At 43.1% G+C, this 25,413-nt stretch overlaps 1 protein-coding gene across 5 annotated transcripts in view; it reads left to right on the forward strand.

Moving 5' to 3' along the window:
• Positions 1-25,413, forward strand: part of LRRC56 (leucine rich repeat containing 56) — a 134,101-nt gene that overhangs the window by 56,032 nt on the left and 52,656 nt on the right. For all 5 annotated transcript variants that reach the window (XM_074954737.1, XM_074954738.1, XM_074954736.1 and 2 more), the window contains one exon: positions 24,479-24,566. In XM_074954737.1, coding sequence (XP_074810838.1) covers positions 24,479-24,566 — 88 coding nt within the window. The remainder of the gene's footprint in view (positions 1-24,478; positions 24,567-25,413) is intronic.

Consider the following 25,413-nt stretch of genomic DNA (forward strand, 5'->3'; position numbering starts at 1 on the left):
GTTAGTCTTGAGAGCCAATTATAAAGTACTGAAAGTATTTTAATTATGTTCTATATTTATCAAAGTGCCTATAGTTTTCCACTTCTGTCAAAGCATAATTGAAAGCCATTCTGCTTTTTGACAAGGGAAAATGATCTTGGTGCAGCCTCTTGTAAGAGAATGATGCATTGAAATCTATTGTGAAGAAACCCTTTATTTCACAGTATATGGTATTTACTGAGTACTAGTGAAGAACAGAAACCTTTGTGGTCTTGAGAAGCTGGGGAATGCTGAGGTGGAGAGAGCTAAGCAACAGAGAAGTTGCAATAAAGACTGCACCTCCCTGCATGTCACACAGCTGAGCTTCATGGCAGAACTTTGTACAAGAGTGATGGGGCTGAGGTTGTGTTTTGGACAGGCCAGGGAAGTGGTGGGAATATGGTCATTGCATCTGTGAACTGCCCAGATCCCCTGGGCCTCAACTCCAGTTTTGTGGGAGGGTAAGTTGATGGCAACTAAAAAGCCAAATGAGAAATCAGTCATAGCTGTAGGAAGAACAGAAGTCTAACTCCGGTAAGTTAAGTGCTCCTCTGCATTCTGCTCTACAAAGTACAGTACAAGTACTCTGCTACTGGCTTTATACAGCAGCTCTTGGAGTCACATGATTACCTCAGGTTCTGAGCTTTCATTTTAAGAAAACAAAAGCAATTTTGTAGCCCTCACAGTTGGGAAGAAAAGATTGAACACGTGACCAGAGTGTAATCAATAAGTGATGTTTGCTTGAGTCTGCAGACAGCCTGTGTCAATCACCCTGAGAGGTGAAGAAGTGCAGTGGGCCTGGCCACCCATACAGATACACCCATCTGCTGGGGTAAGTTGTGGGGGGCACCTCCGCTGCCACCACTTCTCTGGGGTAAGAGGTGAACCCTGCTGTTTCTGAGTGGGAGAGGCCTCAAGTTTTACCCCTGCCATTGCTTTCAGGGGCAGAGAGGAGCAGGGTGGGAGGCAGGCTTCCTTCTGCTGTGTGGGGCCAGGGCCACACCATAACTTGAGGGCGGGGTCATGAGGAGCCTCCTTGTCATGGCATGCCTAGGGCACCTGATTGATTGCCTGATCCTGTAGCTGGCTCCTTTTAGTGACTCGGCTTGAGAGAGGCAGTGGGGACTGGCACAGCAGCAACAAAAGAGGATTAGATGATGGTGATATTGGTTATGGAAGTGAATGGCTGTGGTGTGAGCAACATATTTCTGAAGAGTTACTAAGTCTAAGCTGAGAGAAACGAAAGGTTGAAAAGTTTTGTTTCTCCTCTCTGTGCCGAAGAATATGTCACATATAAGGCTCTATGCATAGGAGAAAATATCAGTTCCCAAGACCTGATCCGTGGAGGTTATATCTTTCAAAGAGTTAAAATACTATTTAATTTCTCTTATTTCTTTCTCCAAATTCCCAATTTACACTTTTTTTTTTTTTTTTCTTTTTTTTTTTTTTACTATGTAAGACTCATCATGGGATGCTGGTACATGACTAGGGCTCCTAGGTGCTATGTAATACAAATGATAATGAAAGACATGAACTTGACAGTGCACTGTTGATTAGATAACTAGTTACACTGAGAACTGCCCCCTTCATATCTGGTGCTCTTCCTGTTCATGAAATGTTTAGGTGTGAAAATCATTTCTTGGTGAGTATATAGAATATAAACCTCTGAATAGTTGCCATATTTTATGGTATACCTTGTTCTGTTTCTTTTGATTACACCCAATGACTGTGATGTGTCTGTGCATGTCTGCTTGTTCTTAGTTAGTCTTTGACAATAGATTATGTCCAGTGTAATATGTATACATATAATATGTGTGTGTGGACTAAAAAGTGCCCAGGATTTTATGCAGTGCTGTTGTAGCCATGTTGGTCCTGGGACATTAGAGAATCAAGGTGGGTGAGGTAATTTCTTTTATTGGACCAATTTCTGTTGGTGAGAAAGAGAAGCATTTAAGCTACACAGAGTTCTTCACCTTGAATGGTCCCTTAGAATATGTGCTAACTACACGGCTGTTCTTAGCCATAGGCAGAATAGGCAGCCGCGTAGGGCACCATTCTGCCTAGGGCACACTGTGCTGGGAGTCCGGACAGACAGGAAGCAGTGGAGCATGTAAGAGCAGGGCTGCTGGGTCCTAGAGAGAGCCGAATGCAGCACAGTCTGAGGAAGGAGATTGGCTGCTGGGGTCTCTGGGAAGGGGAGGGGGTAGGGGTGGGAGAAGGAGGAACTCACCTGTGAGTGTGACTCTCTCCCCCGGTGTGAGGTGAGGCAGGCTCGGCGGCTGCAGTATCCTTTGTTGCCCCCCATAACGCCCATTCTTCTCCCCGCCCCCACGGAGCACCTCCCTCTCCCCTCCGGCAGGACTGGGTTGGGTGAGGGGAAGGGGGGGGGCTGACTGCCTGTGTGCTGAGGAATGAGAGTGACAGTAACTCTCTTCGTCGGCAGCCAGCCAGGATTGGAATGGTCACACGCAGCTGGCTGGGCCAGATAGCATGAGTGAAAAATTAGGATGGGGGTTGAGGTAGGATGACCAGATGTCCCACTTTTATAGGGACAGTCCCAATTTTTGGGTCTTTTTCTTATATAGGCTCCATTACCCTCCACCCCCTGTCCTGATTTTTCACACTTGCTGTGTGGTCACCTTAGGTGGGGGTAATTGGTGCCTATATAAGACAAAGCCCCAAATATCAGGACTGGCCCTATAAAATCAGGACATCTGGTCACCCTAGCTGGGGAGCGCGTCTCTCCCCTGGGCTGGCAGCGATCCATCTCATCCGGGGGGAGCTGCGCAGGGTAGGATGAGCTGCTGTGGCTTCGTGGGTGCCCCGTCCCTGAGATCAGATGCTGTGCTAACTTCACCATGGTCCGTTGGGCTGGTGGTGGTGCCCATTGGCGTGTGATCGGACCTGAGGGTTTGCTGCTGCTCTTGACACTCTGCACCCCAAGAGGTGGATTTTGGGGTACTGCAGTTTTCCACCTATCTCCTCCTCTACTGCAGCTGTTGGACCAGCAGGCTGGGGGTTGAGTGAGCCAAGCAGGAAAGCAGTACTGTGTTGCCATTTAGATTGTCATTTAACAACCTGGTTTGCCAAAAATGCTTGCTAACAATCCTGAATCCAATTTCAATACTTTTTTTTAAAAAATCAATATCTTAGCCAAAAACGAAAATTAAGTTGTTGACAGTTATTTGTGACAAGTTTGGTTTGGGGCAGGGAGTGGGCCAGTTTTCATCAGAGAAACAATAAATGTTGACTGGCTTTCCTATAACCCTGTTACTGCTAAATAGAGCCCTCCAACAACTGCAATATGCTCATCTCCTTACTAGTGTATAGAGTGACCACATGTTGTACTAAGAGTCTCTTGGTTTTTTTTCCAATGAGTCAGTGTAGCTTTTGCCAGCCCAGAGGTTGGGCAGCCAATGTCTTACGTTTTCACAATGTTTTGTCCAAGTTTCATAAAGTAAATACACGGTTCATATGAGTTAAAAAGGCCAGGGACAGTTCCTTGTGAAGAATCTGTGCAGCAGATCACGCTGGAGCTGTGAAAATGTCAGGTTTTGATGGAACTTTAGAGGCAGTGATTTATCGTGTCTTTCTGGCCATGCCCAAAATGTGCTGCTATTGCTAACGTCTTTCCAAACAAAAATAGGGCACAATAGGACTCCTGTCACATTTCTGTGCTACCTTAATCGAGAGGAGATGATTCTGTGCTGACGTCATTTTGGTCACTTTGTGCTTTACCTAGGAGTAAAACTAGGGTTATATTTTTGGAAACCCAGCTTATTAAACTGGATAATGCCATTGATCTATTTACAATATAAGGTTGATATAGAGTTGTAACTAACATTAAGGCTGATGCCCACTATACATTTAAAACTAAAAAGTGGCTTTGTAAAAATGACATGGGTTTCCAGCTCGACTGTGTCTCAGTCAGGGTGGAGCGCCTTGTGAGGTGTCTTCACACTAGCTCAAGGTCAGACTCACAACCATCCTATATTAGTTATTTTAGATAATATTTCTGATAATCTGATAATTTAAACAGTTATTTCTGTAAAAAACACCCTTATAAGTTATGTTGTATCGAAAACAACTTTCCGGGTCACAAAAAAGAAAACGGAAAGATGAAATAGAATTAGCTGTACATGCACAGAAAGACTCTATACTTAAGTTTGTATGTCATGAAAACAACGAAGTTGATCGAGATCATCAAGTAACTGCCAAAGAAAATTTTTATGCCGACGACGAAGCTCAAGAAACTCAACAACACGCAGAACAATCATTGGAAATAGACGCAGACACAAAACAAGGAATTACAACAGTTGAAACTGTACTAGCATGGGATATAGATGACATTGGCACATGGCTGCAATCTTTAAACAACGAATTCTGTGCCATTATACTTGAGAGAGGCCCTGGGAGAATAAAAGGTCTTGAATATCCTAAAGACATTAGAGGTAGGAAATTCACAGAAAACTATTACTACAAAAGACTTTCTAATGGTGAAATTGTCAACAGACGGTGGCTTGTGTACTCTAAATGCAAGGATGCTATATTTTGTTTCCCATGCAAGCTTTTCAATAGTTGCAATTTTAAGATAGCAACCATGGGTATTAATGATTGGAAAAATCTTAGTCACATATTACTGCAACATGAAAAGGCACAACACCACATTGAAAGTATGCACAAATGGTGTGTGCTGAGTGTAAGGTTAAAAAATCAGATAACTCTTGATGCCCAAAATCAAAGATTGCTGGAGTCAGAGAAGCAGCATTGGCGTCATGTTCTTGAACGTCTATTATCTATTGTTGAATATCTATCAGCAAACAATCTTGCTTTTAGAGGAAGTGTTGAGAAATTATTCCAGCCCAAAAATGGCAATTTTTTGGGCCTTCTACAACTGCTGGGAAAATTTGACACAGTGATGAGTGAACATCTCCGAAGAGTAACTGAAAATGAAATACATGACCACTATTTGGGACCAAGAATTCAAAATGAACTGATCATGCTAATGAGTGATAAAGTGAGAGACAAAATTGTTTCATTGGTTACTCTGGCAAAATATTTTGCCGTAATTCTAGATTGCACTCCGGACATAAGTCATCAATAACAGATGCGTTAGTAGTGAGATTTATTGACATTAGTGATTCAGCACAGATTACAGTTAAGGAATTATTTATCACATTTTTAGAAGTAGAGGACACTACAGGTTTTGGACTTCTTCAAGCTCTCCTTGATGAACTAAAATGAATGGGATTGTCCATAACGAACAGTAGAGGACAAGGCTATGATAATGGTGCCAATATGAGAGGATGCATTTCTGGCGTGCAAGCTAGTTTGCTGGCAGAAAATCCACGAGCCTTTTTTGTTCCATGTTCATGCCACAGCCTTAATTTGATTTTGTGTGATATGGCCAGGTCTTCTGTAGAAGCTATTTCTTTTTTTGTTTTGCTGCATTTACGTGCTCTTTTCAGCTTCCACTCAACAATGGCAAATATTCAAAGCACATGTCAATGGTATTACCGTTAAGCCTCTATCTGAGACACACTGGGAAAGCAGAGTAAAAAGTGCAAAAACATTGAGATATCAATCTGTGGAAGTTTACGAAGCACTGGTTGCTATTTCGGAAGAAGCCAGAGATCCAAAAGCTAAAAGTGAAGCACAGTCATTGGCCTCTGAAATATCCAGCTTCAAGTTTCTAACATCTGTCGTAATCTGGTATGACATTCTTGTTAAAATCTCAAGTGTAAGCAAAATAATGCAGAGTCCAATGAGGCAGCTTGATTCAACACTTACCTTATTAAACAACACACGAGACTTTTTAGTGAAATACAGAGAAAATGGATTCAAAGAAGCACAGGTTACAGCAAGAGAGCTTGCACAGGCACTTGGTGTAGAACCAAAATTTCCATGTCCGAACATGACACGAGTTTCAAGGAAAAAACAGCAAGCAGACTATGAAGGCGCAGATGAGCCCATAGACGATCCAGAGAAGAAATTTGAGGTTGAATTTTTTAATGTTGTGATGGGTAAAGCAATATCTGCCGTTGATGAAAGGTTTAATACCTTACGAGCACACCATGAACAGTTTGGATTTTTGTATGATATAACTAAATTCAACGAAGTAGGAAAACAAGAGCAGCAAATGACGAAGTGCAAGAACCTAGAGAGCCTCCTGAAGCACGGTGATAGTTTTGATTTAAATGGACTTGAACTGTATGAAGAATTGAGTACCTTGTCATCAATGTTGCCACATGCAAAATCGATGATGGACATTGTACAGTTTATTCATATCAGCAAACTTGTTGACCTATATCCTAATGTGTACATTGCCACTCGTATTCTACTGACAATTCCTGTAACAGTAGCATCAGGAGAACGGAGTTTCTCAAAACTAAAGCTCATTAAAAATTATCTCCGTTCTACAATGAGTCAGGAATGATTGACTGGTCTTGCTATTCTTGCAATTGAACAAGACATCATTTTGTCTTTGTCATACGATGACATTATTACTGATTTTGCAGCCAAAAAAGCCAGAAAGATCGCTTTTAATTAAAAACAGATCCTTGTTTCAATACCTCTTCATAGAAATTTCCAATAAAATGTTGACAAATTTAAAAAATTATATTATTTGCATCATTCTGTCAATAAATCAGAATTTTTTCTATAGCGCTACTTCTTTCGTGCTCGTCCATCAGCATTACAGTGTGCTTAATTCAGTTAATAAATAAAGGTTTTTAATAAAGTGCAGGTGGCAAATTTTCCAATACTGTAAGCTTATGTTTGTGTTGCTAAGAGCAAGTCAGGCATAGGCGCACCAGTTTAATAATCTCGCCTAGGGCACCATAAATCCTAAGGACGGCCCTGGCTAACTACTTATGCTAAACGATCTGTTCCACCTTGCATTTTGCTGTGACACTTTAAGTACCTTTCCCAGACCTGAGGAGGAGCTGTGTAGTTCAAAAACTTGTCTCTCTCACCTACAGAATTTGGTCCAATAAAAGATATTGTCTCACCCACTTTTCTCTCTAAAGTGTCCTTTTGCTTTCTTAGGGAGCCTTATCCAAAGCCATTGAAGTCAGTGAAAAGATACCTATGGACTTCAGTGGGCTTTGGATAAGGCTTTAAGACATTACTTCAGTCAGCATATATCCCTTCTTTTTCCAAAGCCATATTGCTTTTTATTAAATAATAAACTATTATGAGAAAAGCTTTAATGTTACCATCATCCCTAGCAACTGAAATTTCATTATACCCTTTATTTCTTGTATTAACAACCAGTTAGATCCTCCTACAAATATGAATCTCTTCCTTTTTTTCAGTGAAGCTAAAGCAGTTTACTTTGTGTCCACATCCTAGTGGATTTGATCAAGTCCAAGCACTTCAAGGTTGCATGTTTTCAAATTGATAGGGAAACCCACTTATCAGAACAAGTATTAAATGAACATGTTTTGTCTGTCTGATTTCTACTGTGTATGGTCACTTATTTGGCCTAGAACCTGACTTCTGTGATGGCATTGTTGGATCACACTTCCCCTTCAAAGGAAAAATTATATGACATTGTCAAGGAAACATTAACAATGTTTACAGCTTGTTTTAATAACATATCTAATTTATCTATTCTTTGACCTTTATGTTGATCAAGTTGAAACAGCTGCTTCCATAAAGTCACTTCCTCAGCTTTTTCAAATGTAAAAATAGAGCCACTGCTCAAACACTTAATCTGAAACAAATCTTCATGTGGGGACGTTTTTAAAACAACCACATGCCGTTAATTATCAAGATGTGTGAAAGACTTGGTTTTATTTTTAAAAGCACATTTACAGTATCTTTCTTATTGTCTCTTTAGATGTGAAGGGTTTGGGTGTTGTTGCTGTGTTTTAGTCTCTGCAGTCTTCCAAAAAAGAGATTGAATACAAGAGTGAAATTAAAATAAAATACACACACACACAGAGCTGTATTTTTCATTCATGTGAGAACACACTTAGGACCTGATCCTTCAGCCTGCTGCATGTGGGCAGACCTCTGCGCTTGCACTGAGCTCCAGTGAGGTCCACCAATGGGTCTCTGTACAGACTCAGTAAGTTGCCGGATCAGGAGCCTTATTTCCCCCCCACACACACACCTTGAAGCATTGTGTAAGCCCCCATTGAAATCTGTGATGCTCTATGCAGGCACAGAGATCCAGCTGCACAGAACATGTTGCAGGCTCAGGGCCTTACTTCTTGGTTTATAGCTCTACAGGGTGTTCCACTCTTGCATCTGATTCTTGTTTTATGGAAGCACTGTTGATTTAAGGAAATATTGATGTAATCTTCATGGTATAGTTTTGATTCTTTTTATTAGTATTCTCTGGTACTTTGTGAAATCCCCCAATGAAGATTTCAGATTAAGGACTGGTGAAGAGGCTCTGTTGCTAAGGACTGAAAGTGGTGCAATATTTCTATTGCTTTGCCCCTTCAAAAGTTTTTTTTTCCACAGAAGGGAAGAATTTGGCCCAAACTGATTAACTGTGAGGAAATACTCAAGGTGTAATGCTTAGTTTGTCAGGTCTTTGCCCCAGACTTCCCATTAGGTTTGGTTCTGTATTGAAAGTAATGGTTGCACCTGGCTTGAATCACTACTTTGACTTTCAATTTTGAGAGACAAACCTTATGTGAGTGTCAGGAAGACTCACTTCTTCCTTTGCAGATTAAACCCATTTTAGAAAGTCAAATGCTCTTCCAGATATTTCATGTTATTAAAAATAATCATTTCTGTGACATTCTATACCTTGGGGAAGCGTACTGTAACCCCCATATTCCTCATTTTCATATAATTGTGATCTTACGTATAAAGCATGCCTTGTAAGGTATCAGGGGAAAGGTCATGATCTGCTGAAAGTCATTTCTCTATCCATAGATGTGTATCATTAATGCATATGAAGTTGTAAGAATTGTTTTGCATGGTGGTCACTAAAACATGCTGTAAATTGGGGGAATCAGCCAGAAAGTAGCTCCCCAGAAGCAACAGCAAGGAAAGTAACCAATGCCTGGGCGGGGTGTTCTACAGCCCATCAACAGCCACTGTCCAGCAAGGGAGCTACAATGCAATGACTCACCTGCATGAGACCACAGCAGGGGAATTGCTCAACCTTGCTTGGGGCATGGCTGCACTTGTGAGTCAGAGCGCATTAAAGCCCCAGGTGCCCTAACTCATGACGCATCCACACTGGCAAGGCATGTAGAGCGCCCGGACTCCGCGACTGGAGCGCTCCTGGTAATCTACCTCCACGAGAAGCATAAAGCTTGCTGCACCACGGCTGGAGCGCCGTGGCGCCAGTATGGACGCCCTGGTCTATCAGTGTGCTCTGATCGGCCTCCAGAAGTGTCCCACAATACCTGTTCTAGCCACTCTGGTCATCACTTTGAACTCTACTGCCCTGCCCTCAGGTGACCAATTGTCAGACCTGCCCTTTAAATTCTCTGAGAATTTTGAAAATCCCCTTCCTGTTTTCTCAGCAAGGCGTGGAGTCCTCTCAGCAAATCTTTCCAGGTGACCATGCCGCCACGTGCCAGGCGATTCTCAGTATGGAGCAATGGCGAGGTGCTGGACCCATCAGTGTTTGGGGGGAGGAAGCTGTCCAGTCCCAGCTGCGCTCCAGCTGTAGGAATTACTATACTTTCTGGCAGATATCAAGAGACATGATGGAAAGGGGCCATGACCGGGACGCACTACAGTGCAGGGTTAAAGTGAAGGAGCTGCGGAATGCCTACCACAAAGCCCGCAAAGCAAATTGCAGCTCTGGTGCTGCCCCCACAACCTGCTGTTTTTACAAAGAGCTGGACGCAAGACTTGGGGGTGACTCCACCTCCACTCCAAAGACCACCATGGACACTTCAGAGCCCAGTTCAACAAGGCAGGAGGAGGAGGAGGAAAGTGGGAGCGAGGGTGCTGAGGAGGAGGGAGACAGCCTGGCATCCCTAGATGCATGCAGCCAGGAGCTGTTTTCAAGCCAGGAGGAAGGTAGCCAGTTGCAGTGGACAGTGCTTGGGGAAGGACAAACACCAGAGGAGGCGCTTGGTAAGCGGCTTTTATTTTGGGAAGGAAGTTGTTCGGTGCAGGCTCTTGGGACGAGGAGGGTTAGGGCTGCATGCATGCCTAGATGCGGAATAGGGCGTTGATGTGCTCTCTCTCATCGCAGTAATCGGTCTCATGCAGAAGCTGGGCAATCCGCTTGCACAGGTTCCTTGGCAGAGCTACTGTGCTCCTTGTCCCAGTAAGGCTAACATGTCTGTGCCACTGTGCTGTGAGGGGTGGGGGGACCATTGCTGCACACAGGTAAGCTGCATATGGGCCAGGGCGGAAGACGCATTGTAGTAAAAGTCCCTCCCTTGCTTCCCAGGTCACCCTCAGCAGTGAGATATCTTCAAGGACGAACTCCTGTGGAAACTGTGGGGAGAGTGTTCAGTACAGGGGCCCCCTGCAGCTGTTAGCTCTCCCCAAGGCACAGAACCCCAGAAGACAGTAGGGCTGTGAAACAATCAGTCTCCCTTGCCCCTGTGCTTACTCACCATTTTAGAGCTCCTGTGGGTTATGTGCACTTGCTTTGGTACGGGCAATTTCTGCTATTGTGTACACTGTGCTTGTCTTTAAGTACGGCCGAATCATTGCTCTGTCTGGTGTGAACAATGCTGCTTCTGTTAAGTGTCGCATTTTGACTTTACAGATGCAACCTTGAGATCCCAGCTGTCCTGTTATCAACAGCCAAAAGACTCCAGAGAATCAGGGAGTGGCCATGTAGAAGCAAAGAGGACCTGCTGCATGAAGTCATGCAGCAGTCCCTTAATGAAAATCAAAAAGTGCAGGAGTGGCGGGAGAGTGAAAGGAGGGTCCTCCAGCAGAATGCGGCTCGCCGGCACTAAAGCACAGAGCAGCTGCTAAGCATCATGGAACGCCAAGTGGACTCGATACAGGTGCTCGTAGCAGGTAGAGCACTTCTGTGCCGCGTCCCACCCGCCTCCCCCGCCTCTGCAGCCCTTGTTCCAAAACTCTTTCCCTTGTGCCCCCATGTCACCTCCAACCCCCTTTCCCCAACATCCGGGTTCTTATTGCCACCAGCTGCCTCCAACACCTGTAGTTTCACCACCCAGCCCTGCACCCTGCAAACTATGACCCATACCCACTGCACTCAACCCATGCACCATGCATTTTCGCCAGCCTGAAGTGCAGCACTCATTGCACGGCACTCCAGACAGGAAGGCTGAGTATGATAACAGGACATAGGCAAATCTGTAATTGTCCCGTTCCCCACCCCACCCCACCCCACCCCACCCCTTTCCCTCGTCCCACACAACACAGAAGTGTCATGCCCTTTCTGTTTCCCAAGCAGTTGTGTTTCTTTTCAATAAATGAAAATTTTGGCTTTGAAAACATTCTTTATTTTTGCATTAAGTAAAAGATACCGTAGCCCATGAAAGCAACAGGCACTGAAAATCAGTGCATCATAAGCAGCAAACACAGATTCCTAGTAACATTGGAACCACTGCACTTCGCTCCCATGCAGGGCACCAAACATTACTGGTGGCTTTCAGCCTCAAATTGCTCCCTCAAGACATCCCTAATCCTTGCAGCCCTGCGCTGGCCCCTCTAATAGCCCTGCTCTCTGGCTGTTCAAATTCGGCCTCCAGGTGTTGAACCTCCGAGATCCATGCCTGAGTGAATCCTTCACCCTTCCCATCACAAATGTTATGGAGAGTACAGCATGGGGATTTAACCGTGGGGATGTTGTCATCGGCCAGGTCCAGCTTCCCATACAGATAGCACTAGTGGCCCTTTAAATGGCCAAAAGCACACTCCACAGTCATTCTGCACCGTCTCAATCTGTTGTTGAACCGCTCCTTGCTGCTGTCAAGGCTCCCTGTGTAGGGTTTCATGAGCCATGGCGTTAAAGGGTAAGCAGGGTCTCCAAGGATCACAATGGGCATTTTGACTTCCCCTACGGTGATCTTCAGTCTGGGAAGGAAGTCCCAGCTTGCAGCTTCCTGAACAGGCCTGTGTTCCGAAAGATGCATGTGTCATGCTCCTTTCCAGACCAGCCTGTGTTAATGTCAATGAAATGCCCACGGTGATCCACAATTGCCTGGAGAACCATAGAGAAATACCCCTTCTGATGAACGTACTAGGTGGGCTGGTGCCAGAATTGGAATATGCGTCCCATCTATCGCCCCTCCACAGTTAGGGAAACCCATTTGTGCAAAGCCAGCCACAATGTCATGCATGTTACCCCAGTGTGCTTGCAGCTGACAGTGTGAACACACTACAGCGCTTTCCCTGCTGCAGTCTCCGAGGGCTGGTTTAACTCACAGCGCTCTACATCTGCAAGTGTAGCCACGCCCTTGGAGAGACTCAGCAATGCCCCCCGGACATGCCTGAACTTGTGCTCCCCAAGCACATGGACTGAGGGTATAAAACAGACAGAGTGGATTCATACTGGGCCCTTCTCCTGCCCCTACCTTCGCTGCAAGCAACTAAGGGCTTGTCTGCACTGCCAGTTTACAGCCCCCTGAGCGCACCAAGTTTCAGCGCTGTAAAGCGCCAGTGTGAACAGTGCACCAGCGCTCTCCCAGCACTATGCTGCAACCACACAAGCCACATCACAGCACTGCTGCAGCAGCACTTTAGCGTTGCCAGTGTAGACGAGCCCTAAGACACTGAGAGGAAGACAAGAGTCCAACAGAGGAGGCTGGCCCAGGTTTAAGGAACAAGCCTGTATATTAAGGACTGCAATATCCAGTGTGGTGAGAAAAACTGCTTACTCTAGACGTTGCCCAGTCTAATAGAGTTGAGAGTTTAGACTGTGCTTATATTTTATTTTATTTTGGTAACCACTCTGACTTTTTGCCTATCACTTAATATCACTTAAAATCTACCTTTTATAGTCAATAAATGTGTTTAATTGTTTATCTTTACCAGTAAGTTTGTATGAAGTGTGGGGCAAATCTACTCAGGTTGGCAAAGTATGTCCACTTTCCATTGTTGAAGTGGTGAACCAATTAATAAATCTGCATTGCCCATCTTGAGCAGTGCAAGACGGTATATTCGTGGGGTCCAGTGCTGGGCACTGGGGGGATTTGGCTGGTGCCTTTCTCTGTGTGATTCATGAGTGGCTCTGGGAGCATTCATGCAATCTAGCTGGGTGTGGAGCTCCACATGCAGTTGTGCTGAGTGATCACAGGTCCTGGAGGGGTTGCTGCTGGTCACTAGCAAGGCATTGTGAGAGACAACCCAGGCTGGGAAGAGTTCAGGGGGCACAGTCCCAGGCTGCACCCCGGGGGATCCCATCACAATTTCCATTTCTGAATTTCTGATACTGTCAAGGTGTGTGTGTGTGTGTGTGTGTGATCTTTTCAGCCGAAAGGAAGCTTTTTACTTGTCTTGCTTTTTATTGATCTTGCTCCACTACCTTGCCTGATAAATTGCAGCAGTGTTTTGCTCTGCAAAGTGATATACACGTATTCAGAAGTGGTTGTTACTTCCATTGCTGAAGAGGTTGGGGTGTATTTCATGTGCTATGTGCTCATTTTCTTGGGAGAAGAGAAAATATAGGAAGGTCCTGCATCTACAGATTGGACTCTTACTGAACTGACTAAATACTTTCCTTTTTTTCCTGGGCTGCAAGTTAGCCTCTGAGTTGTAAACAACATAAGTTTGACATGAAAGCCACAGATGGAGCAAACAAGTGCAAAATCATGATGAACAATTACAAGTGCAGTAAAGGTCCAAACGAAGGAGAGAGAGGGAATTAGCTTCATTGGGATCTAATGACGCTCTGCTCTATTGTAGCTCACTATGGATGTTAACATGACTAAAACTATGGGGAAGGAATCTCTGCATCAAGACCCTATTTAGTCCCAAGTCTTTTCTTTTATGCATTTTTACCTATTTTTTTAATACTGTTAGAAATTATAGTGAAAGCTTGCATCTGTTGTAATAGTGTTTATCCTGCTGCTTAGACAACATCTGACGTTGCACACTGAGAACATCGTGACAAAAACCTTGTTCATTTTTTTCATAAATCAGATTTTGATTTTACATGGTCATGTCTGCCTAGCTAATATACCATAACAACAAATTAAAAATTCTTATCATTTCATGAGTTTGTTGCCTCAATGTTGTATCACTCTAGCCTTAACTACTTGGTAGGTAAACAAGGTAAAGAATCATTGCATAACAAGTAGATCTTTTGGTATATCTTGTCGTGTATCTACCTATGGGGAGAGGGAGAATCTTTAAAACAAATTAAAAACAAAAACTGATATAAAAATGTATATCTCTTACTCACTCCAGCAAAAACCTTGAATGTTGTATACAATTAAAATTGAGAATTTATTACAGAAAATGTAAGACCTGATCTTGGGAGATGCTCAGCACCTCTTGAAACGTCCTGAATGCCATAAATTTCTTTGGAAGACAGTGGTCATTGAGGGTTCTCAGCAACTTGGCATGGAAAATATGTTGTTCAGTAGTTAAGCATTGAAGCTCCAATCCTGCAAGTGACAGGTTTCAGAGTAACAGCCGTGTTAGTCTGTATTCGCAAAAAGAAAAGGAGTACTTGTGGCACCTTAGAGACTAACAATAAATTGTTAGTCTCTATTGTTAGACAATAAATTGGTTAGTCTCTAAGGTGCCACACGTACTCCTAATCCTGCAAATTGCTCCGAAGTTTCCATCCCCGTCCTAAACTCTGCCACCAGTACCCTTTCCTACTCTCCGCATAAAGGCCAAGAAATGCTCCATTCCCACCCATCTTCCTTCCATCCACACTCTTGATTATCTGTTAGAGGCCTAGCTTAACCTCTCAGTATCCGCTGGAAGAGAGAGTAGGTAATGCATATGCACAAGGTGGCAGAATGAAAGTTAGTGTAGCGATGCTGGGTGTTTCCAGCCTGTACGTGGGGAGCATATGGGGGACAGAGGAAAGGTTTGTAATGGAACCTTAACTGAGAATTTCCTCAAAAAGAAAAGGAGGATTTGTGGCACCTTAGAGACTAACAAATTTATTTGAGCACAAGCTTTTGTGAGCTACGGCTCGCTTCATCGGATGCTACTCTGAAACCTGAGAATTTCATGACTTTGTATTGTGTAAATTCTCAATTATAAAGTTCTAGTAAATTTAATTTTAAAAGGAATAAATTATTAGCCTTATAGCAACATTAACATTTTTTTGTGGGGGAGTTTAAGCTACAGTGGGAAACATGAGCTTAGAATCTCTGTGAAAAGCAAATAAAACATGAATGGACACGACTCCAGTGTTTGCATACAGATGTAGTATTTAGTCAGAAAATAAGCTCACCATTAAGGAATTCTTGAATTTGTCAAATTAAGTAGGACTGGCAGAACAAATGTACAGCTGGAAAAGCTTCTGTGACAACTGTACACAACGTGCTCTTCAAGGCTTTGTACAGCGTATCTGCTTTTAGAGGAGTGCATGAAAAAACTGAGGAATAGCGGAAACGTTAGTCGTATGCACTAGTATTAAACAAATGTTACATGCCAGTTAAGGAATTTATATAGAGAGGTTGCAAGAGGGTCTAGAATCTAATTTCCTAGCATTCCCAGGTAACTGGTCTGGCAGATGTGAAGCACTACCAGATCAGAAAAGTTTTATTTTATTTTTTGTTGTTTTATTTTAACTCAGAACTCTATGTAAAATATTTGTTGCCTTTACTTGTCATTAGGAAGAATAGCTTTCTAAACTAGTGCAAACTTTACCATTAAATCCCTGCCAGCCCCTTCTGGTGATATGAGTAGTGCATAAGACACCATGGAGTATTTTGCTAAAAATACTGGCAGTGTAGATTACTAATTGTCCCTACAGTTTCACATGGGAAAATGCTTTGAGCAGTTTGTTCTTTAGGAAAGAGGCCCAGAGATGTCAAGTGAACTTTGTGTCTCTCTGTTATACTGACAATACATCAGTACTCAAGGAATTGCAAAGTACTTTTCACAGAAGTCTCTCCGTATAAATAAATAAATAGTACACGCTCAGAAATTCATTTGTTTAACCTCTGATGTACAGAAAACTTAGGGCAGCCCATAGGATTTGCTCGGCTGGATCAGACTTTTGGGTCATCTAATTAAGCATCCCACATCAGAAAGTAATTAATATCTGATTCTTCAGAAAGTAACCTCCTCTGCCCATAAAATACCTAGCTTTTTTGTCCAGTGCTTTATGTGGGCGTGGGATGGGGAATTCTTTCCTGATACCAACAGATGATCATTTTATCCCCTGAGACGCAAGTTTTGATTTCTTTAATTTATTTTCTCTCACAGAGTGATCATGAATTCATCCAGCCATCTTTCAAAACCAGCTGTTAGACCAGGTTGTCACGCTTTTCTGCCTGCTTTGGCTGGGACAAAGCAGCTGAAAACAACTGAAGATTCCTCTGGTGTGAAGGGATCTTCAGGGGGCATAGAGCCTGCATATCTAGCTTTATGCCCTTCCCCTTCCTGGCTCCTGGCATAGTAGGCAATACTGGAGGAAAGAGATATGGCAAGAGTGACTCTGTGCTCCAGCAATTCCTAGCTACCAAAATGTCCATTAGACCTGTGGACAGCCAGGCATAACTCTGAGCAGCCCTGAGGCATCTCTAATTTATGCCAAAAACTGTTTTGGCCCCAGGGCTGGCCCCAAGAGCAAAGAGGTACAAAAATGACTGAGATCCAGTTTTACCCCACTCTCCATTTCCATATGCACCAAACATTTCTCTGCCCCAGCTGAGATAAAGCTGTGTCCAGTGCTTGAGCTTTAAACACCCCACCCCCCCCGCCACTCTCCTGCTGGTAATAGCTCATCTTAAGTGATCACTCTCCTTACAGTGTGCATGATAAACACCCATTTTTTCATGTTCTGTAGTATATAAATCTCCTCACTGTATTTTCCACTGAATGCATCCAATGAAGTGAGCTGTAGCTCACGAAAGCTTATGCTCAAATAAATTGGTTAGTCTCTAAGGTGCCACAAGTACTCCTTTTTTTTTTTTTTTTTTTTTTTTTGAGCTTTACTTATTATACTTACACTATATGTATAGCAGTAAATTCCACAGGTTGTCTGTGTACTGTGTTGTGATGCTCTCCTCAGGGCAGCCCAGAACTATAAGCCATTGTGTTACCCCTCTGCCTTATCAAGAGTGAGCTTTGCTAGAGATTACACTGTGTGTCAGCTTCCTGCCATATTAGTCTGTCTGTTTTACCAGCAAACTCCTCAAGACTCTGCCAGTCTAAACCTTGCTTTGCAAGTAGTAATCAGTGAACCTGAGATCCCCAGAGATGTCTCTCTGTACTCTCCAGTACCTGTCTCTGAGCACTCACATAAATTATTAAGTTTACTGCCTCCAGAGAAACAGTATACAGTCAGGTTTCAGAGTGGTAGCCATGTTAGTCTGTATCAGCAAAACAATGAGGAGTCCTTGTAGCACCTTAGAGACTAACAAATTTATTTAGGCATAAGCTTTCATAGGCTAAAACCCACTTCATCAGATGTATGGAGTGAAAAATACAGTAAACAGTATATATATTGCAGCACATGAAAAGATGGGAGTTGCCTTACCAAGTGGGGGGTCAGTGCTAACGAGGCCAATTCAATCAAAGTGGACGTCGCCCATTCCCAACAGTTGACAAGAAGGTGTGAGTATCAACAGAGGGAAAATTACTTTTTGTAGTGACCCAGCCACTCCCAGTCTTTATTCAGGCCTAATTTGATGGTGTCCAGTTTGCAAATTAATTCCAATTCAGTAGTCTCTCCATGGAGTCTGTTTTTGAAGTTTTTTTGTTGAAGAATTGCCACTTTTAAGTCTGTTATTGAGTGTCCAGGGAGATTGAAGTGTTCTCCTACTGGTTTTTGAATGTTACAATTCTTGATGTCTGATTTGTGTCCATTTATTCTTTTGCGTAGAGACTGTCCGTTTTGGCCAATGTACATGGCAGAGGAGCATTGCTGGCACATGATGGCATATATCACATTGGTAGATGTGCAGGTGAACGAGCCTCTGATGGTGTGTCTGATGTGGTTAGGTCCTATGATGGTGTCCCTTGAATAAATATGCGGACAGAGTTGGCAACGGGGTTTGTTGCAGGGATTGGTTCCTGAGTTAGTGTTTTTTTTGTTTGGTGTGTGGTTGTTGGTGAGTATTTGCTTCAGGTTGCGGGGCTGTCTGTAAGCAAGGAATGGCCTGTCTCCCAAAGTCTGTGAGAGTGAGGGATTGTCCTTCAGGATAGTTTATAGATCCTTGATGATGCACTGGAGAAGTTTTAGTTGGGGGCTGAAGGTGACGGCTAGTGGCGTTCTGTTACTTTCTTTGTTGGGCCTGTCCTGTCGTAGGTGACTTCTGGGTACCCTTCTGGCTCTGTCAGTCTGTTTCTTCGCTTCACCAGGTGGGTATTGTAGTTTTAAGAACACTTGATAGAGATCCTGTAGGTGTTTGTCTCTGTCTGAGGGATTGGAGCAAATGTGTTTTTATCTTAGAGTTTAGCTGTAGACAATGGATCGTGTGATGTGGTCTGGATGAAAGCTGGAGGCATGTAGGTAAGTATAGTGGTCAGTAGGTTTCCGGTATAGGGTGGTGTTTATGTGACCATCACTTATTTGCACTGTAGTGTCCAGGAAGTGGATCTCTTGTGTGGGCGATCCAGGCTGAGGTTGATGGTGGGGTGGAAATTATTGAAATCCTGCTGGAATTCCTCAAGGGCCTCTTTCCCGTGGGTCCAGATGATGAAGATGTCATCAGTGTAGCACAAGTAAAGTAGGGGCGCTAGGGGACAAGAGCTGAGGAAGTGTTGTTCTAATGTTGTTCTAATGTTGGCATATTGTGGGGCCATGCGGGTACCCATAACAGTGCTGCTGACTGGAAGGTATAAATTGCCCCAAATCTGAAAATAGTGGGTGAGGACAAAGTCACAAAGTTCAGCTACCAGGTTAGCCGTGACATTATCGGGGATACTGTTCCTGAAGGCTTGTAGTCCATCTTTGTGTGAAATGTTGGGGTAGAGAGTTGTTTTGTTAGTCTCTAAGGTGCGACAAGGACTTCTCATTGTTTCTGCATCCATAGTGGCTAGGATGGTGTTTTCTGGAAGATCACCAATGGATTGTAGTTTACTCAGGAAGTCATGGTGTGTACAGTCATTTGGTTTAACTGAGGACTCACATTTAATTCAGTATAACAGCACTAAGAGGGTTTATAGTAAAATTAAAAATAAGTTTATTAACAAAGAATAGAAATGTAAGTGATACTAAGCAGATATAGGAGAAACAGAAAATGGTTACAAACAAAACAAAAAAAACTCCACATGCTTTCTATCCAGTGTCTAAGTCTTAACTTTAGCAAACTATATTTTTCTCTAAACAGTTTCTCACTTACAGCGAGTTAGCAGCAGCTCCTGCCCTTCAGGCCAGGAAGATCACCCATTCACATGCTCAGAGGGTGCTGAGTGATAGATAACTAAAGGGTTCTCTTCCTTTCTTTTCATAGTCCAGTAAGATTTTGAAAAATATTCTTTAAAAAGTAAACCCAGACAAAGTTCCTCTCCCCCGCTGGGTTGTAGAGGCCATGCTGTCTTCCTCATCCTGTGGTCAACTTTTTTTTCAATTGGCGTAATCACTTTGTTTACTTTTATGTAATTGTAATTGTACTTCCAGTGTCTCTGGCCTCACCTTGCTCAATTTACATTGGAGACACAGGCAAACAGCTGAAACAACTTTCCTTTGTCTAGGGCAGGCTCGATTTATGCACTGTCTCCTAAACACATTTTAAGAATATATTTCCAGCATGCATATTGTATTCTTTATACACAACGTGTACATACATCATGCATTGATATTCTTGCCCAGTGTGTCACCAGTTTATGTATGATACCGTAGAAAATACCTTTTGGACACATATTATGACAACAGTGTGTGTCAGGCCTGATATGAATTACAGTATAGTGAGTGGGCCCTCTGCCAGTGGGCATTGAGGGGCTCTTAGCATTTCGTTTTATTTGTTCTAAATTTTCTCCCTGTTAATTTTGTTGAGTGTCTCCATGTTCTCATAGTATGGACCAGCCTAAAAAGGAGAGAGACTGGTGAGTGTTCAGTAAGAACTTCATAATTTTGAATGTCACCATGAAATCCCTTCCCCAACTCTTCTCCTTTCCAGGCTCCATAATTCTAGTTGTGACATTCTGATATGAAATATACTTCATATTTCCAACTACTTTAATATTCCATGAAAAATGCCTTTGGAATAGGAATTTCTCCAACTATTCTTCTTCACAACTCAACACCCTCTTTACCTGCCCTCTCTGCCTTCTGTTTGCTAAAGAGCTTATATGCAGTGTTGTTGTAGCCGTGTTGGTTCAAAGATTAGAGAGACAGGGTGGGGGAGGGAATATCTTTAATTGGACCAACTTCTGTTGGTGAGAGAGGCAAGCTCAGAGCTCTTCTTCATGTCTGGGAAACATACTAGTGTCACAGCTAAATACAAGGTGGAACAAATTGTTTAGCATAAGATTTCAAGGAACCATTCAAGATGAAAGGTTTCAGAGTGGTAGCCATGTTAGTCTGTATCAGCAAAAAAAACAAGGAGTACTTGTGGCACCTTAGAGACTAACAAATTTATTTGGGCATAAGCTTTCATGGGGTAAGACCCACTTCATCAGATGCATGCAGTGGAAAATACAGAAGGAAGATATATATACACAGAGAACATGAAAAAATGGGTGTTGCCATACCAACTGTAACAAGACTAATCAATTAAGGTGAGCTATTATCAGCAGGAGAAAAAAAACTTTTGTAGTGATAATCAGGATGGCCCATTTCAAACAGTTGACAAGAAGGTATGAGTAACAGTAAGAGAAAAATTAGCATGGGGAAATAGTTTTTACTTCGTGTATAATGACCCATCCACTCCCAGTCTTTATTCAAGCCTAATTTAATTGTGTCCAGTTTGCAAATTAATTCCAATTCTGCAGTTTCTCGTTGGAGTCTGTTTTTGAAGTTTTTTTGTTGGAGAATTGCGACTTTTAGGTCTGAAATTGAGTGACCAGGGAGATTGAAGTGTTCTCCGACTTTTTGTTTTTGGTTTTTGAATGTTATAATTCTTGACATCTGATTTGTGTCCATTTATTCTTTTGCGCAGAGATTGTCCGGTTTGGCCAATGTACGTGGCAGAGGAGCATTGCTGGCACATGATGGCATATATCACATTGGTGGATGTGCAGGTGAACGAGCCTCTGATGGTGTGTCTGATGTGATTAGGTCCTATGATGGTGTCCCTTGAATAGATATGTGGACAGAGTTGGCAATGGGCTTTGTTGCAAGGATAGGTTTCTGGGTTAGTGTTTTTTGTCGTGTGGTGTGTGGTTGCTGGTGAGTATTTGCTTCAGGTTGGGGGGCTGTCTGTAACCAAGGACTGGCTTGTCTCCCAAGATCTGTGAGAGTGAGGGATCGTCTTTCAGGATCAGGTTGTAGATCCTTGATCATGCACTGGAGAGGTTTTAGTTGGGGGTTGAAGGTGACGGCTAGTGGCGTTCTGTTACTTTCTTTGTTGGGCCTGTCCTGTCGTAGGTGACTTCTGGGTACTCTTCTGGCTCTGTCAGCCTGTTTTGTCACTTCACCAGGTGGGTATTGTAGTTTTAAGAACGCTTGATAGAGATCTTGTAGGTGTTTGTCTCTGTCTGAGGGATTGGAGCAAATGCGGTTGTATCTTAGAGCTTGGCTGTAGACAATGGATCGATCGTGTAATGTGGTCTGGATGAAAGTGAAGTGACCCGTTAACACCCCTCCAGGAGGGAAAGGAAGTGGGAGGGGAAGGCAGCTGTGGTGGGGGGAGTTGTTAGTGGGTTATAGATTGTTGTAATACTCCATAAATCCAGTTTCTTTATTCAGTCCGTGATTTGTGTCTAGCGAAGTTATGAATTTAAGTTCCCAACCTTATCTTTTGAAGGTGTTGTGCAGGTTTCCTTTGAGGAGGAGGACTTATAGGTCAGATATAAAGTGATCGCTTCACCCGCAGGTGAAGATTCTCTCTTTAACAAACGTGCGTACTCGTCCTGTGGTAGCAGTGTCACTTGCAAGGGGTGTACCTGCTCTGCTGCTGTCTGTTATGCCAGGTACTCCTTCCTCGTTGTTGCCTGTTGTACCAGGTATGTCATGAGGTTGGTTCCATAGTGATTTTAGTAAAACATCAGCTAATCAAAGAAGCTCAGCTGAGCTGATGGAGTTAAGACCCGGGAGCCAAACAGTTAAAGTATTTGGAAGAGCCTCATGAGCATGTTAAATAATAAAGAAATAGAGACTCACATGAGCACAACATGATTCCTCTCTTCCAACCCCCCCTCCGCCCTCCCCCCCCAAAAATAAAACCCTGCTCAGACACACTCTGATGCTTAGTCTGCATGTTCCTGGCCGGACACACTTGGCCTGGAGCCATAGGTGTGATGATGCTGTCTGTGGCAAGCTTCTCTCAGAGCCCTGCACAGAGCAGAAATCCAAGGGGCTTTTTGAGCTGAAATCTGAGCAGGAGTTAATGATGCTAAAAACATCGGCTCCAGCAGAGGCCTGTCAATGGATTCTACTGTATAGCCACAACAAAGGGGAGTCAACAGCAGCACCACTCCTAAGAGAGTCCTGGTGGAGGTAGAGACTGGGCAACTGTGCAGAGGGAATGCCAGAGGCCTGAAGGGAGTCCTTTTCTGCAGATCTTTGAATCTGCTAAGTTTACGGGCTTCCTCTGTGAGTTGCCACAATCTCCTCCTCACTGAGAGAAGGATCAGAAATGCTAAAACAGCTGAGCTTTCTCATCCAGTTTTACCCTTCTGCAGGACTGTTTGAGGGAGGATGGCATCTAGCAGTAAACCAGTAGATGCACAAACCATGTTATCTGTTGGAAAAGCTTACTGCAACAGTGAGTGCAACAGTGAAGAATTTCTGATTTATTGTGAGGATAACATCACTCAGATTTGGAGGAAACTACCTCCATGGAAGCAGGGCAGTTTCTGTGGGAGACGAATATGAGGGCTTCTCTGTGGTTGTTGTGGCAGGGACACTCACTGAGGTTCTGGATGTGCTTGGGGAGCTTTAGGCTAGCACTTCACGCCTTTTTACCTCTCACCTAATAAAATCTAGTGGGAATAAAATACATTCTATAAATTTTATTGGACCCAGTGCACTTAAAACTGTAGTTTAAAAATCAGTTTAACAAATACTTAAAACTCAGTTTTGTATTAATACAGTGTCCTCTTTTAAAGAAGAAAATGATTAGATGCACTGAGTTTGATCCCCTCTCTGTAAGTGGACATGGCCCATTAAACCCTGTTGTTCCCACTTACATCACATCTGAATTTGACCCAGTGAGTGGGAATATTGTAATTCCCACATCTCTGTGTTAAGTGTCGAAATATTTTTAGACACTTAACTCCCATTGAAATCAATGGGAATTAGGTGGTCAAATACCTTTGAAGATCAGGGACTACATGCTTGTGTTTTTCCTAAAACACATAAATAGAGGTGGACTCACACATATTGTCTTCCCATAAATCATTTCCCTGCCATTAATGTTATTCTCCAGATTAAAACTAAAAAGTTACAGCATTCTTTGTTTATTTTATGTTAAAATTTCTCCAATACGTGGGGACCAACTAATTGCTTTCTCCTCCCCATCCTCTTCTTAATACAGGGGCAAAGGACAACCCAGATTATATAAAGCGGAATGTCAGTATGCATGTGCATGTTGACTGTTGGAGCTTTTGGTTATTTTGAGCCTGATCCTGTGAGGTATTGACTGCCTCTTGCAAAGTATGGAATGCATTCAGTTCGTATTATTTAGCATTTCACAGGATTTAGCCCTATGACCAAGATCTTCAGGAGTGACTAAATATTTTGGGTGCCCAACTTTATAAAGGAGCCTGCTTTTCAGAGGGTGTGTGCTCAGCACTTTCTGAAAATCAGGCCCCATTAAGACATTTGACATTGGGCACTTAAAATCGCTAGTTTCTGTTTACAGTTTTTTTCCGAAGAGTGTAAACGGCATGACTATGAAAAAAAAAAGTTACATTAATCTCACTATATACATGTCCTTGATTGCAGTGTGCATCAAGAACAAAGTTCATCCCTGTGCAGAGTCCTAGCACAAAGCTTATGTAGTAGTTAAGACCACAAAATAATGCTTCAGTTAGATTTAAGTAGTGTGTGGGTCTTGGGCTGCGTCTCAGTGCAAGGGTGAATTTCACCCTGAGTGCAGATTTTTTTTTGTCACTGTAAACAATGCAAGTGTTACATGCAATCCGGAGTGATCTGAAGCTACTGGAAGAAATTCATTTAGAATATATTGGAAGAGGGCCATTGTGATGTGGAGAACATGCTGCCAAAGTACTGATTGGAAGCATTTCCACACCGTGTCACCTGCCTTACTTTCTGCGAGTTCACATCTATTTCTTCTTATCTTTACAGAAAGCGCTGACGGGGGTAGATGATCTGCAGCAAGTGAAAGCCCTAGAGATGCGTGTGGACACGAGAGAGAACAGCTTGGGAAACTTTGGTGAGAAAACACTTCATCCTGTACTTAATCTCTTACTCTTTTATTTATTTTGGCGTGAAGGAGAAGCATGCTGAACATGAGGGGCTGGTGGCTCAGAAAGCAGTGGAATGTGTGAAATACAGTCTTGTTAGAGATTTTCTTAAAACACAGGCATCAGTTAGCATCTTATCAGCTGTTTACTGTGAAGAGCTGAATAGAACCATAAATATTATATGTAAATGTGATGAGCAATACCAGTTCAATTTCAGCTCCATTCAGTTTGCGCTGCTTGTAGCTGGGCAATAAGATTTAGCTGATTTTGTTTTTCTGGTGTCTCATGCCTGATTTTATGCTGCTAGGATGAATAATGCTGCAGTCAAAGGAAAACAAATAGGAAAATTCCAGTCTAGATTAATTACCACTATTCCTGGATGTGATGAGTCAACCGTGTGCCCTTGTTGCCAATAAGGCCAATGGCATTTTGGGATGTATAAGTAGGGGCATTGCCAGCAGATCGAGGGACGTGATCATTCCCCTCTATTTGACATTGGTGAGGCCTCATCTGGAGTACTGTGTCCAATTTTGGGCCCCACACTACAAGAAGGATGTGGAAAAATTGGAAAGAGTCCAGCGGAGGGCAACAAAAATGATTAGGGGACTGGAACACATGACTTATGAGGAGAGGCTGAGGGAACTGGGGATGTTTAGTCTTCAGAAGAGAAGAATGAGGGGGGATTAGATAGCTGCTTTCAACTACCTGAAAGGGGGTTCCAAAGAGGATGGCTCTAGACTGTTCTCAGTGGTAGCAGATGACAGAACAAGGAGTAATGGTCTCAAGTTGCAGTGGGGGAGATTTAGTTTGGATATT

The sequence above is a fragment of the Natator depressus genome, chromosome 6 (genome assembly GCF_965152275.1).
Source record: "Natator depressus isolate rNatDep1 chromosome 6, rNatDep2.hap1, whole genome shotgun sequence".
Lineage (NCBI taxonomy): Eukaryota > Metazoa > Chordata > Testudines > Cheloniidae > Natator > Natator depressus.